Source organism: Tarenaya hassleriana, unplaced genomic scaffold (assembly GCF_000463585.1).
Source record: "Tarenaya hassleriana unplaced genomic scaffold, ASM46358v1 Cleome3, whole genome shotgun sequence".
In the NCBI taxonomy this organism is placed as follows: Eukaryota; Viridiplantae; Streptophyta; class Magnoliopsida; order Brassicales; family Cleomaceae; genus Tarenaya; species Tarenaya hassleriana.
In genome coordinates, this window is record NW_010966177.1 from 2,303,918 (window position 1) to 2,317,645 (window position 13,728).

The 13,728-nt window shown below is 39.8% G+C and overlaps 3 protein-coding genes across 4 annotated transcripts in view; all 3 read right to left on the bottom strand.

The window, feature by feature from the left end:
• Nucleotides 1-3,105: 3,105 nt before the first annotated feature.
• Nucleotides 3,106-5,748, bottom strand: LOC104818858 (dihydrolipoyl dehydrogenase 1, mitochondrial-like). The gene is made up of 2 exons (XM_010548638.1): nucleotides 5,417-5,748; nucleotides 3,106-4,514 (listed from the first exon to the last, which is right to left on the bottom strand). The coding sequence occupies exons 1-2, from the start codon at nucleotides 5,696-5,698 to the stop codon at nucleotides 3,264-3,266; spliced, it is 1,533 nt and encodes a 510-aa protein (XP_010546940.1). The 5' UTR covers nucleotides 5,699-5,748; the 3' UTR covers nucleotides 3,106-3,263.
• Nucleotides 5,749-5,971: 223 nt separating this feature from the next.
• Nucleotides 5,972-9,178, bottom strand: LOC104818860 (hydroxyproline O-galactosyltransferase GALT3). Of its 2 annotated transcripts, none has more exons than XM_010548641.1 (8): nucleotides 9,074-9,178; nucleotides 7,913-8,750; nucleotides 7,609-7,832; nucleotides 7,209-7,490; nucleotides 6,986-7,114; nucleotides 6,686-6,862; nucleotides 6,479-6,586; nucleotides 5,972-6,381 (listed from the first exon to the last, which is right to left on the bottom strand). In XM_010548641.1, the coding sequence occupies exons 2-8, from the start codon at nucleotides 8,697-8,699 to the stop codon at nucleotides 6,178-6,180; spliced, it is 1,911 nt and encodes a 636-aa protein (XP_010546943.1). In that variant the 5' UTR covers nucleotides 8,700-8,750; nucleotides 9,074-9,178; the 3' UTR covers nucleotides 5,972-6,177. The 2 variants fall into 2 exon arrangements, with proteins under 2 accessions (XP_010546943.1, XP_010546944.1); XM_010548642.2 differs by lacking the exon at nucleotides 9,074-9,178 and adding an exon at nucleotides 8,971-9,044.
• Nucleotides 9,179-9,400: 222 nt separating this feature from the next.
• Nucleotides 9,401-13,728, bottom strand: part of LOC104818859 (probable boron transporter 3) — a 5,130-nt gene continuing 802 nt past the window's right edge. The window contains exons 2-14 of the mRNA XM_010548639.2: nucleotides 13,332-13,477; nucleotides 13,167-13,249; nucleotides 12,871-13,063; nucleotides 12,645-12,783; nucleotides 12,211-12,376; nucleotides 11,913-12,079; nucleotides 11,658-11,831; nucleotides 11,436-11,531; nucleotides 11,213-11,350; nucleotides 10,818-11,137; nucleotides 10,459-10,729; nucleotides 10,183-10,260; nucleotides 9,401-9,808 (exon numbers count right to left, since the gene is read on the bottom strand). Coding sequence (XP_010546941.1) covers nucleotides 9,512-9,808; nucleotides 10,183-10,260; nucleotides 10,459-10,729; nucleotides 10,818-11,137; nucleotides 11,213-11,350; nucleotides 11,436-11,531; nucleotides 11,658-11,831; nucleotides 11,913-12,079; nucleotides 12,211-12,376; nucleotides 12,645-12,783; nucleotides 12,871-13,063; nucleotides 13,167-13,249; nucleotides 13,332-13,441 — 2,232 coding nt within the window. The 5' untranslated portion in view covers nucleotides 13,442-13,477 and the 3' untranslated portion in view covers nucleotides 9,401-9,511. The remainder of the gene's footprint in view (nucleotides 9,809-10,182; nucleotides 10,261-10,458; nucleotides 10,730-10,817; nucleotides 11,138-11,212; nucleotides 11,351-11,435; nucleotides 11,532-11,657; nucleotides 11,832-11,912; nucleotides 12,080-12,210; nucleotides 12,377-12,644; nucleotides 12,784-12,870; nucleotides 13,064-13,166; nucleotides 13,250-13,331; nucleotides 13,478-13,728) is intronic.

Sequence of the window (13,728 nt, forward strand, 5' to 3'; positions counted from 1 at the left end):
AAATCTAGTAAATATATTAAAATTAAAGAAATTGTTCAAAAATGTAATATATTCAAATATTTACACATCATATCTTTCAAATTTAAAATATATATTAAAACCTAAAAAAATCTTTTATTATTTATATTTAATCTAAAACATTCCAATATTCAAATTTCTAAAGTTGAATTTATGTTATATTTTGGATCAAACAAATTGATTGGATAATTTGTCCACCCCCTATCTGCAAAACGATGACCGACGATCAAGGGCTAGTCATTCCAAAAATCAAAATACAAAATAAATATTTCTTTTTTATTTTTTTTAAGTAAAATTGGAATATATATTATTTAAAATAAAAAAAAAACCGTGTAATTAATTCGATATCTCTATCATTCATTCCTCCGGCTGCTTCGAGCCAGCTTGGTCTGCATAGAATCACATTAGCCACCACAACGTGTCGTTTTCAGTCCTCCCAACCAATCGTATTCTGCCACGTGTTGCAGTAAGTGTTACCTTTTTCTTTAATCGCTTTGTAGTTTTTTTTTTTTGGAAAATATAAACATCTATATTCTTCTTTAACAAAAAAAAAATACCCATGTATATTTTTCCATATAGAGAATACGCGTATATGTGTCTTTGTGATTTTTATTTTTGGACAAAGTGTGTGCATATAAATATATAATTATCTGTGATTTGTATAAAAGTCCATAAAGGAAACAAGTCGAAATGATTACAGAAGAATTTTATGTGAGAGAGAAAAATAATTGGGAAAAGCATGAGAAAGTCAAAATAAAAACTGTCATCATAACAATTAAAATTACTATTCATTAACGTTTTTCGTATTTTTTTTTTCAGAATTATATTATGTGGAAACCGACAATTTAATTTTTGTTGGGTTCCTAAATTAGGGGGATACAGTTCTTTTGGTATAATTTCAATAGTCGGACCAAATGTGAATGCGTACCAAAGAAGAAAAAATATATATATAAATCGAATTCGACGTTTCAGAGAGATCAAAATCATGTAAAAAATTCTGCATGCCTTTGTGTATGAAAATGTATAAATATCTTAACTACGCTCATGGAGACGAAAATATTAATGCTCTACTCATTTTATATATTTAGGATTTTTATGTGATAAAAACAGGATTTAATGTCTTTTTTTTTAACTAAAATGTAAAATGTTGTATCTCACATAAATCCATGTGTATATATATATTGATACACACCGTATGACATGATTTTTATATAATTTTATGACTAAGAAGTTCATCAAAATAAAAAATAGTAATTATGAAAATTTATATTGTAGAAAATGATAATCCCTCCGTTTTATTTTAGTTGACGATTTATAACAAATTTTTTTGTTTCAAAATAAGTTACATTTTCGAATTTTTAATATACTTTTTAATATATATTTTTCCAAATTTACCCTTAATTAATAATACTTAAATATTCTGCATGTTTAGAGATAATAATAATAATTATGCAATAAATGGTCGTTATTTCACTGTTTTTTGCAATGATTAACAACAATTTTTTTATTGAAATCAAACGAACACAATTCCGATAATAATTCGTTATTAAAATCATTTGGCTACGGAAAAGTATAACATTTGGCAGTGATTTTGTCGTGCAATCGTATTTTTATTTTAAATATCGTATAAATTAATATCGACCGTTGAAAGTATTCGTATGAGCTACGAAGTTAACATTGTCCTCATTAGTCGGACGTCTTTTCCAATATCTATTTGGTTAAGTTTCATTTTCTGAAATAATTTTCATTCCGTCGGTGTTTACTAATTAAACTATAATTATTAATTTTAGATATAATGTGCATCCGATATTAAAATTAAAAACAAAAAAAAAGATATTAAAAGTTACACACACACATACACACATATATATATAGCCTTCATTTTTATACCATCGTATCATTAAATGCTGACAAAAATATACTTATCTATATATTAATCAAAACGTCGATTCCTATGTATAATCAGATATCATCAAACGATCCACTTTGACACATCATTCTATATATCACAACGTATAAAATCACTTTTAAATACGCGTCTTCTCATAATCTTCGCATAAATTATTAGATCACACGTATTTCTCAAACATTGCATGGATGCATGCATGCATGCATACATACATGTATGTATTATGTCTATATATATATACACACACACACACTAAATATGTTAATTAAACGTAACAATGTTAAAAGCTTTAAATTAATTATTAAGAAAAATACAAGCATGAATAATTTTCTGCAGTGACAACTTTAGATGTGATTCAACACAAATACTGTTTGGCATCGCAACAGTTGGATTTATTGGTCCACTAAAGATCCACCTTGATTATAAAAAAGACTAGTAATAATTTTAGTTTCATAATTATAGCCTCAATCATAGACAAATCTATATTATAAAAATATAATATTTATCCCCAATAAAAATATCATAATTATTTTAATTTATTTGGTTTTTATAAGCTCTACATAATTGTTTTGGTTTTGTGTTTTTTATTTATTTTAAATTTAAAGAATAAAATTAAATAAATAATATTATAGTAATAATTTTGTTTAGCTTTATTCTCATCTCATTCTATATATTGTGACTATACATCGCGAGAATTAGCATTGCTAAATTAGTGATGAGAATAAATTGTAAGGAAAAAGAACAAAGAAATCATTTGTCATTTTGTTGATTGAGTTAATCTCATATTATATTGACATAATTATCATATATTCATTAATTTGGATAAAATTCGATAATAAAACACGCCACTGCAAATTCAATATGGCAAAATCTGAGGTTACCCGGAGATTTTGTGGTTCGGAAATAAGATTTTGGGCAGAGGTTAAGGGGTCTAATCATCAAGTTGTCTCAATTGCACACTAATGACAGGTGATTATCATATAATTAAAGTAATCATTAATCAACGGGACCACTAAAAAAATTCTTAATGGTTAAGAAGTGACATAAAGTACAAATAAAGATTTATAAGGTACAAGTTGTAATTAACCGTATAAAAATATATATTATTATTTTTATTAAAGTAAACTTGTAGGGGTTCAGTACATTGATCATCCGAACATAACTGAACCACCAAAAACTGTTGTCCGAAGAAAGAGAGATTTATTCAATCATTGAAAACCAGATGCTAAAACGAAGTTTCTGCTTCAACCAAACGAGAAAGTGTGTGTTTTTTTTCCTTACACGGTCTTATGGGGAATCTCAGTGAACCAAAAAAAAAATAAAAAATCCAAGCTTTCTAGATGTGAATGGGCTTGTCGTAAGTGGCCATGGCGGCTTCCTTCAGGGCCTCGCTCATGGTCGGGTGAGCGTGGCAGACACGCGCTATATCCTCACTAGCCGCGTCGTAGTTGATGGCGAGAACCGCCTCGTGGATGAGCTCCCCGGCATTTGGAGCCATAATGTGAACCCCCAAGATCTTGTCGGAATCTTTGTCGGCTATCACCTTCACTATCCCTTCAGCGTCGTCGATCGCCTTTGCTCGGCTGTTGGCCAAGAACGGAAACTTACCGACTCGGTAACTCACGCCTTCTTTCTTCACCTGCTCTTCCGTCTTCCCGACCGAAGCCACCTCGGGATGAGTGTACACGACCCCGGGAACCTTGTCGTAGTCGACGTGGCCGTGCTTTCCGGCTATGAACTCGACGCAAGCAACTCCGTCTTCTTCCGCCTTGTGAGCCAGCATTGGACCTGGAATCACATCTCCAATGGCGTAAACACTAGGGACGTTAGTTGCAAATCTCTCATTCACCAGTATTCTCCCTGCTTTATCTGTTTCAACTCCAATCTTCTCGAGCCCAAGCCCAGCTGTGAACGGAGTTCTACCGGCCGAGACGAGGACGATATCGGCTTCGAGGGTGGTTTTCTCCCCGCCCTCTGCTGGCTCGAGGGTTAGTTTGACTCCGTCACCAGATGGGTCGACCCCGACAACCTTAGTCTTGAGCATGAACTTCATCTTCTGCTTCTCTAAACTGCGTTGAAACTGTTTCCGGATCTCTCCATCCATTGTCGGAACGATTTCGGGAGCAAACTCCACCACTGTGACCTCAGAACCGAGCCTTCCCCAGACAGAACCCATCTCGAGACCAATGTAGCCAGCCCCGATAACAACGAGTTTCTTCGGGATTTCTTTCAAAGCAAGAGCTCCGGTTGATGAAACAATCTTCTTCTCGTCGATGGTGACACCAGGAAGAGACTTGACATCAGACCCAGTGGCGATTATAATGTGTTTGCCTTTAACGACAGCGTTTTCACCATCGAGGGTGTCAACCGAGACCTCCATCGGGGAGATCAATTTTCCGTAACCTTTAACGTAGTTAACCTTGTTCTTCTTGAACAGACCCTCGATGCCTTTGGTCAGATTACCGACGGCTTTGTCTTTCTGAGCCATCATAGCCGGCAAGTCCACCTCTACCGACGAGAATTTCACGCCATGGCTTGGGAAGGAATGTTTGGCTTCATGGTACATGTGGGAAGAATGCAGAAGCGCCTAATGAACCAGAAGAAAAACAATACACAACAAGAATGAGGAACATTTCGTCGTGTAATTACCAAATCAAGATATCTACATACAGAATTTCGGATGTTCCGACTTGGAACAGAACTGGATAAATCCATTCCATAAAAGCCTGAAATACAACCGATTGAACTCAAAATTTCCGAAACCGAAACTCATCGAAACGAATAACTGAACCCATTTCAATAATCCAATAGCAGGGACCGATCCTAGAGCATCCAACCCGCGATATACCGATCCAAGATATTCATGTTTTTCTTTAAATCCCTAAAAAAAGCGAAGCTTTGGTACAAGAACACCCCTCCAAACCCATCAGCCGAAGAGAATTCAAGTTAAAAAGTGCGTTGAAGAATACAAAATCTCTCCAGAAAACGAATTGATACATGAACAATCCCCCTCCAATTCCATCAATTGAAGTCCAAAAATGTATCCCGGATTTGAATTCTCTCTAGAAAAACGAAGCTTTCATACCTGAACACTCCTTCAAATCCATCAGTAAAGGAGAATTCAAGTCCAAAAATGTATCCAGCCAGAATCAAATTATCTCCAAAAGGCGAAGGTTTTGATACACGGATACCGACCTAAATCCAAGAGTCGAAGAGAATTTGAATAAAGAAATTGCATCCCAGAATCAAAATCCATCTAAAAGACGAAGCTTTGATACGTGAACACCTCTACAGAGAATTCAATGCCAAAATGTACCGCACAATCAAAATCTATGAAACAATCTCTGACTCAAGACACCCCTCCAAACCCATTATTCCACGAGAATTCAAGTCCGAAATTCCATCGCGGAATCAATCACATCACAGAGATCAACCAAAATGCCACCTGATTTTTCCATCATCAACAGAGTGAAAAGAACCAAATCTAACCTTTGAAGGGATACAACCGACGTTGAGGCACGTACCACCGAGGGTACCACGTTTCTCGATGCAGGTTGTCTTCAGACCAAGCTGAGCCGCCTTGATCGCCGCCACGTAGCCTCCGGGACCGCCTCCGATGACGACGACGTCGTTCTCGTCAGATCCCGCCGAGGCGAATCCGCGGGAGAATCTCGCGAGCGAGAGAGAGAATCTCAGGGAATCCGCCGGAGAATTCGAGAGATTCCTCGTCAGTAGATATACTTTCCTTCTCGCCAAACTCGCCATCGCCATCTTTTCTTTAAGAAAAATCGATCTGAAAACTGCGGCTGTCGAAGGGACCAGAAAATGGCTGCCGGGGAATATATACTGACATTATGCAAACGCGCAGACACGTCAGCAGTATAATCAGGTGCCGACAAGTCTAGGCTATCGATCAATCGCAACCGTTGAATGTAGTGACCGACTCTAAAATGAACGGCTGATATTCTCCTATTGATGCTAAGTGAATCCTAGCCGTTTAATAAACAGGTCAAGATTGGCGTAATCGCGTGAGAGAAAAGTACAAGAGAATGTAATAATCCGACAAATAAGACAGGAAAAACCCTAAACGTGAGGGCCATTGTAAGTTAGAACAGACACTTCACTTTCTAACACAACTAAACAACACCTTCGCACAAGGCTCAAATCTTACAGTTACACAATATTTGATTATGGAAGGAAACAAAGAAAACTGTGAAAAAAGTTTCGATCTTTATCAAGAAATCGGAGATTTATTCGCAGCATGTGGAGTGGTTTCTCTGCAGCTTCTGCCATAGGCACAATAGCAGCCGAGGGCCTTGGTAATGAGCAAGAACGTAATCTGGCTCGCACCCCGAATTGTGGAACCGTTTATCGTTGACGTAGTTCACTGTCTGAACGGTCTGGTTGTATTGTTGAATCCATATGCCCATCGCAACATCTTCGAGCTTGAAAAACTTCAGAAAAACACAGAAAAAAGCAATGTCTCAATGACCATCTCGTTTGAGACTGTTTTGACGATGAGGAAGACAAGGGCAGAGGACAAGAACTCACTTTGAGATCTCCTCTTCGGTGACCCTTCACCACAAATTTTGCAATGTCTCGGGAAATGATGTAGCCCGGGCCATGCGCCCATGGAGGATATGAATCTCGAGGCCATTCCTTTACAGAGAAGGCGAAATAAGAGTCACTCAGAAGAGAATATGGGCAAAGATAGATATGAAAAGATGAACAGAAGGTGTCAACTACTACTAGTACTACCTCTTTACTGATGCACCATTTACTGCCTTGTTCACGGTCTGGTGATGCATCGAACGATATGAGACCGTGCAAGAGTGCTCTTGATGGTTTTTCTGCAAGACTCGATAGGAGTTCATCGATCCGGACAAAGGCATCGTCGTCTGTTTTCATAATGTAATTTGCTGGGATGACTTTGGTCTGCAATCAATATAGAGAAACAGAAGAAGAGAAAACCCCATTAGAGGGAGAGGATAGCATTGACCGAGCTTGACCAAAACCGATCTCATACTTCCATTCCATGTCTGTGTAAATATTCCTTACCCCGAGAATGCAGAGTGAGATTGTTTTCAGGCTAATTAGGCCATAGTAGTCAACAAAAGGCATGAACTGAATGTCCCCATACACTTGAGCTTCTCTCCACATCTCTAAGTTGGCTTGTGCATTCGTATGCTGTTCAAAACAGCAGTTAGAGACAGCATAGACCCGAGAAGAATTTGTACGCTCATATGACATGGGAAAAACGGTGACGGGAAAGATGACTCACGAGGCCAATGAGAAATCGAACGGCCACTTTCCCAGATCTTACTGCCTCATATTGCATCCAAGACTTTCTCAGTGCCATACGACGTTTAAAATTATTTCCAGTGGAGAAAACACCGATCAACAGCTCTAATCTTTGTCCAGAAAGAGACAGAGACGGAGCTTTAAGTTTCTCATCTATGGTTAAACCATAATCATCGGGAACGGGCAAGCCTGTGGCTAAGGCAGATAACAAGTTCAGACCACCAGACACTTTGACTGTGGTCACTGACCACGGCTCAAGATTCTGCATATAGATATACCGGTATCATCAACAAAGTACAAATCCTCAAACGAGCAAATTTCATATCACGTAAGGTACAGTTTCTTCACTCAAGAATAAAACTTATACGGTCATACCTTACCTCCCTGTAAGCAAATGACGTTTCATGCTGTCCGTTTACCGTCATATGAAAACCTTCTGACCCAACCCACAATGTGGCTGTGAACGAGTTATCTTTGAGAAACGGGAAATTACCATCTCCACCAGGAAAATTCATCGTTGTCTCACTACTGGGTCGGTTTTCATTCTGACTATCCTCCAAAATGCTTCTAACGGTTTGCTCGTTACAGAGCGAAAGCTCGTCAACTGCAATTTTATCCCAGGAAGGAGTTCAATTAGTATAGTGCATAGAACAAAAAGACATATAAGGCAGGAGTTGTAAATACCTCTTTGATTCTTCGATGATTCATGGCCAGGGCATCGTTCAGATTTACCCCATCCAAGCTGCTCGGTCCATGTATTTTGCACAATGGATTGCCCTTCTGCAATGCTATCACCACAAAAGCTCACATTGTAATTCAAGACAATGGGACTATTGGCTTTGCCTGATAGCTCTGCTCCAACGAGCTGAATCTGGAAACCCTTAGAATGTTCATCAGGAATTCCGACCACAGATATGGAGGAATCTTCGTTTAACCCACACGGAAGCTCCAGCACAGGCCTCAACCCCGACAAATCAGCATTATCACCCGAACGAACAGAAGCCAGACACTTTCTCATGTTGTCGCTTTCTGTATCTGAAACTCTCTTCTGTTCGTCAATCAGAAAAGCCAAACCTTTCCAGGCTAAAGCTCCCTCTTTGACCCCTTGAGCAGTTTCTGACAGAGCATCGGGCCTTGCGAGAACACTATGCAGATGAGACCAAACGAGTAATGCCTTCAACTCGTCCTTAGAAACGTTCTTACCCAAAAATAGATAATCAAGATCCTCGGGATTTGCAAAACGTGGCTTCTTCCCCGGTTCCCAAACTCTCTTGGATGATCTTACCCGAGAATCATCCACTGTGTGACTCATGGATACACTTTGATCAGATTCGGATTGCTTCTCTGGCCGATTTTCTAAAGCACCATATCTGATGACTAAGACCACGGCAAGAACCATGATAAACATGCCTCCCGACCACTTCCTCATTCTGAGAGAAGTGAAAACCGGTTTTAGTTTCCACATCTCCATGAAATTACATCACAACCACATCAACAGTGAAGTGAATCCAGAAACAACAAACTGAAACACAAAACCCACAAACAAAAAAGAGAGTTCAGTCAGTGCAGTTCACTAGTTGATCCAAAACCTAACAACTGTCCTAAAACTCCGGATTCAGTAAAAGATAAAAAAAAAATATCAATAAAAATCCGGTCTTTACACACAAATTTCACAGAAGCAAAATCTGGGATGGTGTGAGGAGACCCAGAAGCAAAACAAGCGAGAACAAGACAAAACTTACGAACTGAGAAACCAACGAGAGACATAACTTAAGGAACATCTCCAACATTAACAGCTACTGTTCCAAGAGCTAGAAATTAGGGTTCATCGTTTAGAAAGCTTACCCATTTCTCGATGATCTCTAATGATTTTGATCCAGGGTCAATCATTTTGCAGCTAAAGAACGCAAGAGAGGCAAAGGGATAATTTTTGTGGATCTTGCCACGAAGAAAGAAACGGTGTCGTTTAGAAGCCAACTGGTACGACGCCGTTTCAGAGTTTAAATATCCCACAGGAATGTTGTGGGCCCACCTTGTGTCAACTAATAAAATTATCAATACATATGGATTATAATGTCATGTATAATCAATATCAGATCTACATAATTTTTCATATATTTTATATCAAAACAATATTATATGCATACAGTGCCATTAATTTAGATATATGTATAGAAAATCGGACATTGTAGATAAACATATATAAGGAACATAACACTGATGACGTCACTCTCATTTTCTTCTTTCGTCAATTTCACAAGAGATTAAAATGGAAATAAAAAACTATCCACACTTTCCTAAATTGGAAAGTCTCGACTCTCCGGCGGCGGTTCGAGGGCTGAACGGCGATCTTCCGGCGACGGCAGAGCGAGGACTAAGCTCTACTCCTCTGATTTCACTAAAGCTCCGAATGTACACTTTTTCTGACACCCTCGGGTTCTGGAAACTCACCACTCGCCGCATCGTCTCGCTTCCTCCGGCAGCCGTCGCTCCGCCGCCGCCATGGGAAAAACGGTGACGGGAAAGATGACTCACGAGGCCAATGAGAAATCGAACGGCCACTTTCCCAGATCTTACTGCCTCATATTGCATCCAAGACTTTCTCAGTGCCATACGACGTTTAAAATTATTTCCAGTGGAGAAAACACCGATCAACAGCTCTAATCTTTGTCCAGAAAGAGACAGAGACGGAGCTTTAAGTTTCTCATCTATGGTTAAACCATAATCATCGGGAACGGGCAAGCCTGTGGCTAAGGCAGATAACAAGTTCAGACCACCAGACACTTTGACTGTGGTCACTGACCACGGCTCAAGATTCTGCATATAGATATACCGGTATCATCAACAAAGTACAAATCCTCAAACGAGCAAATTTCATATCACGTAAGGTACAGTTTCTTCACTCAAGAATAAAACTTATACGGTCATACCTTACCTCCCTGTAAGCAAATGACTCCTCTGCTTCTAGTGATCATCCCGTCCATTACCTCTCCGCTGTCAGCAAACGACGTCGCTCGGCTAACTTCCCCTTCCTGAGCTCCAAACCATGAAAAGCAATTATCATTTATTCATCCATTGGCTAAGTTTGCAATCTCAGAAGCGAAAGCTGGATCTGTATCCATTCTAGACGCTATCGAGATGTCCGAAATCAATGGAAGAGCACTGAGGTAATTTCCGACCAGAGATATACACACATAAACAAGCATATGAATCACAGGGTTGTTTGTTACCGTTGTGAGGTTGAATGATAACAAGGCAGGAGCTTCTTCATACTCTGCAGCATCCAAGTCTTGAAGATGAACACCTTTGAAGAACTTAGGCAATATGTACTGTCTGACAGGAACCAGAAGCATGATCATCAACGGGAACAGAACTCCAGCGATCGGAACCCATGTAATCCCGAAGCACACAAGCAAGTACACCGTCTGAAAAACTGTGAACATCGCTATCGTCTTGAACGGGACCGTCTCGACAAATGCAGCATGGTTATCCTCCAAAACCCTGACAAAAATGGCATGGATCTGATGTAATGGAAGCTTTTAGGAAGGATAAGAAATCTGAATACTGATTGGGAAAGAGGGGTTATTACTTGAATCGCCTACTCGGGGCAGTGAAGAGAAGTAAGATCCTTTCCCAGAATTGGTTGCCCGGTAAGCTTTCGATGGCCATGAATGCAAAGTATCCCCAAAGAACAGAACTTGGGATCTTTCTTATCAGTGGCATGGCTCCAACACATCCACCCACCATCAGGGCTTGAAGCAAGTTGCTTAGCCGCTGTTCTTTTACTTCAACCGGCAATATATTGTCAATCTCTTTCTCCACATCGAACACCGTCTCATCAACTGGTTCATCTGAGTTTCCTAGGCTCGAACCCATCTGAATAGTTGACTCCCTCAATGCTTTGAGACCCTATACAAGCAGATTCAGCCCCGGTATTTGGTCAGGACAGAGTCAGTCTGATGATGTCCTAATGTACAGACATACCCGAGAAGAAGGCTCCTGGTATATGAGAGGGCTCTGCATTTGTTGGTAAGCCTCTTCCATGCTTCCGAAAACTTGTCCTAAACTTGCGTTATTCCTCATGCACTTACGCGCCACTGCCACTAGTTTACTACGGAGTAACTGCAAAAGTGACGACGGGATGGTACAATCAAATCTGCAGATACATTATAAACACGCAGACACAAGTGATTTCAGCGGTATGAACCTGATGTTTCAGTGTTGCCAAGCTTTTTGTGTGCATTGGAGATTGCGGGATGACACCATTTGATGGAGGAATTCCGACGAGGCCACAGAAGATAGTCTGCAAACAGCGGAATTTACGTTCTTATTTGTAAAACTGTCATCAATCAGTAAAGAAATCAGAGATCTCTGCATATGGATTATCTTCAAGAAACACGGGAACAATGCACGAGAATTCAACCCGTACCAAGAAACCAAGAAGAAGCAGATCGTAATGGAAAGAGGGTGGCTTTCTCAGATTGAAATCTTTCTGCTGGGCAAGCTGTGAAGCTACGCCGTGATCAAAGTAGTAAAGAACAGCTATCATTGTGGCTGGAACGAACGCTCCAATAATGTAAAGAACCGGCACATCCAGCATGTCCTGCAAGTTTATCTTCTACGTATTAACAGAAGTTGTCAAGAAACAGAAGGAAGATACAAGTATAAAGGAAATAATTGGTGCCTTTAGGACTGTCCAATTCTCAAATGCACCGGGAGACCATGGGTTGGGGCTGAAGAGACGTCTAGGGATTCCTTGAGGAACACTTCTCCCGGGTATGTATGAGACAGCGGTCCACACAACAACCATCAATGGCACACCATAATCTGCTATAAGTCCTCTTAACCAACCTGAAATCACATGAAAACCAAATATATCTTGAGCTTCTTGTTGGAAAAGCTCTGGGTTTTATGCAGGAAAGATTCACTCCCAATGTGAAGAATAAGCCCTTGGAAGCCAGGACGGGCTTAAGGTTCCTTACCAGCACCATATCTCCAAGACCTTGCTTTCCGACTCTTCAGGGCCGTTATCAGAAGTCCAAAAGACAAGACCAAAGCAAACATTCCGTTCGCGAATAGCCATGAAGGTTGAAATTCAATTGACCTCGGGTTCGCCCCTCCTGGCACACGAAATTCATCCACAATGCCCTGAAAGCCAAGTTTCAACATGGCATCAGTAAGGTTTGATTTGAGCATCGTAAGGAGGTATTTTCTCTCGAAAGACAGGCCTCCGTGTCTGTGACCAGACAACAGGGTTTTAACAGGTGCATCTGAAAAATGTATTTATGTTTGTTTGAACATGAGGGCCACTGCTATTTTCTCGGGTGCACCAGTCAAGCCCTAAGGCCATAGTCCTCGATCATTTCAAGTTCTCTAAGTCGATGTATGTAATGGAAAAGTAATGCACTTTACTTACTCTAACAGCTTCTTGCATGAATAGCAGTGCGATTAGAAGTCCGAAAAGTTCACCAGCAAGGCGAGTGAATCTATTGATAATGGAGCAAGCGCCCAATATAGCCAGCAAGAACAACAACAGACCGGTCCACAAGCAAACCCTTCGAGAATCATAGATAAAAGCCTCATAAAGTCTGCAACTTTAGCTTCTTGGAAGGAATGAATCAACACCGAAGAAAGTTGCATACCATCCAGTCCAAGCGAGAAAAAGATCAGAGCCCAAATCTGGTATACTCTTCGCGAATTTGAACATGAAAGTGTACATTATCACAGTAGGCTCTGCGACTCCAAGGATCAACAATGGCTGCCCTCCAATAAGCGAGTGTATTACCCCGCATAAGGCTGTTGAAGCTAACGTCTGAACACCAGTGAGCTTCCCATCTGCCATTTTCAAGAAACAGGTGCATTTCTACAGTTTTCTGTTATACATCAAAAGCCTAAATGGTTAAAAGAAATGAGCCAAACGTTGTAAGAGGCTGTGCACCTGTATCTCTTTCCAACTGTTCTCCGAATGTAACAACTGGTATTGCTGAAGCAAAGAATATGTACATGGTCGGTGCTAAGATCCTGTACAAGTAAATCAAAGTTTGTAAGGACAGATATAAAGAGAGGAGAAATTTTTGCAGAGACGGGAAAGATGTAAAGATACCTGAAGCCTGCTCTGAGGCCACTGGTCCAGTCCTGTTTGTAACATCTGAGTCTCCCTTCGATATCGTTCTTTATGCCTCGAAACGGGACAAAGCTCTCTGTCTCTTCCATTTTGTTTCAGATTTTTTTTTGCTTGTCTTTGATATCCTTTACAATTTGCAGAGGAGATAATGTTATTATATATGAAAATCCATGGCAGGAGAATTGGAACAGAACTCTGAATGAAAGATTCAGACAAAACTATTAGCTTCCTGAAATCATGTCAGCAACAGAAGAAGCAAAAGCTGTAGTTGTTGAAAATGAACAGACTTTAGTTCTAAGTTGATAAGAACATGCAAATCTGTAAGCTTGGAACATCAAAACTAAGATCTCAAGCACAAGCAAACATCACACTCTTT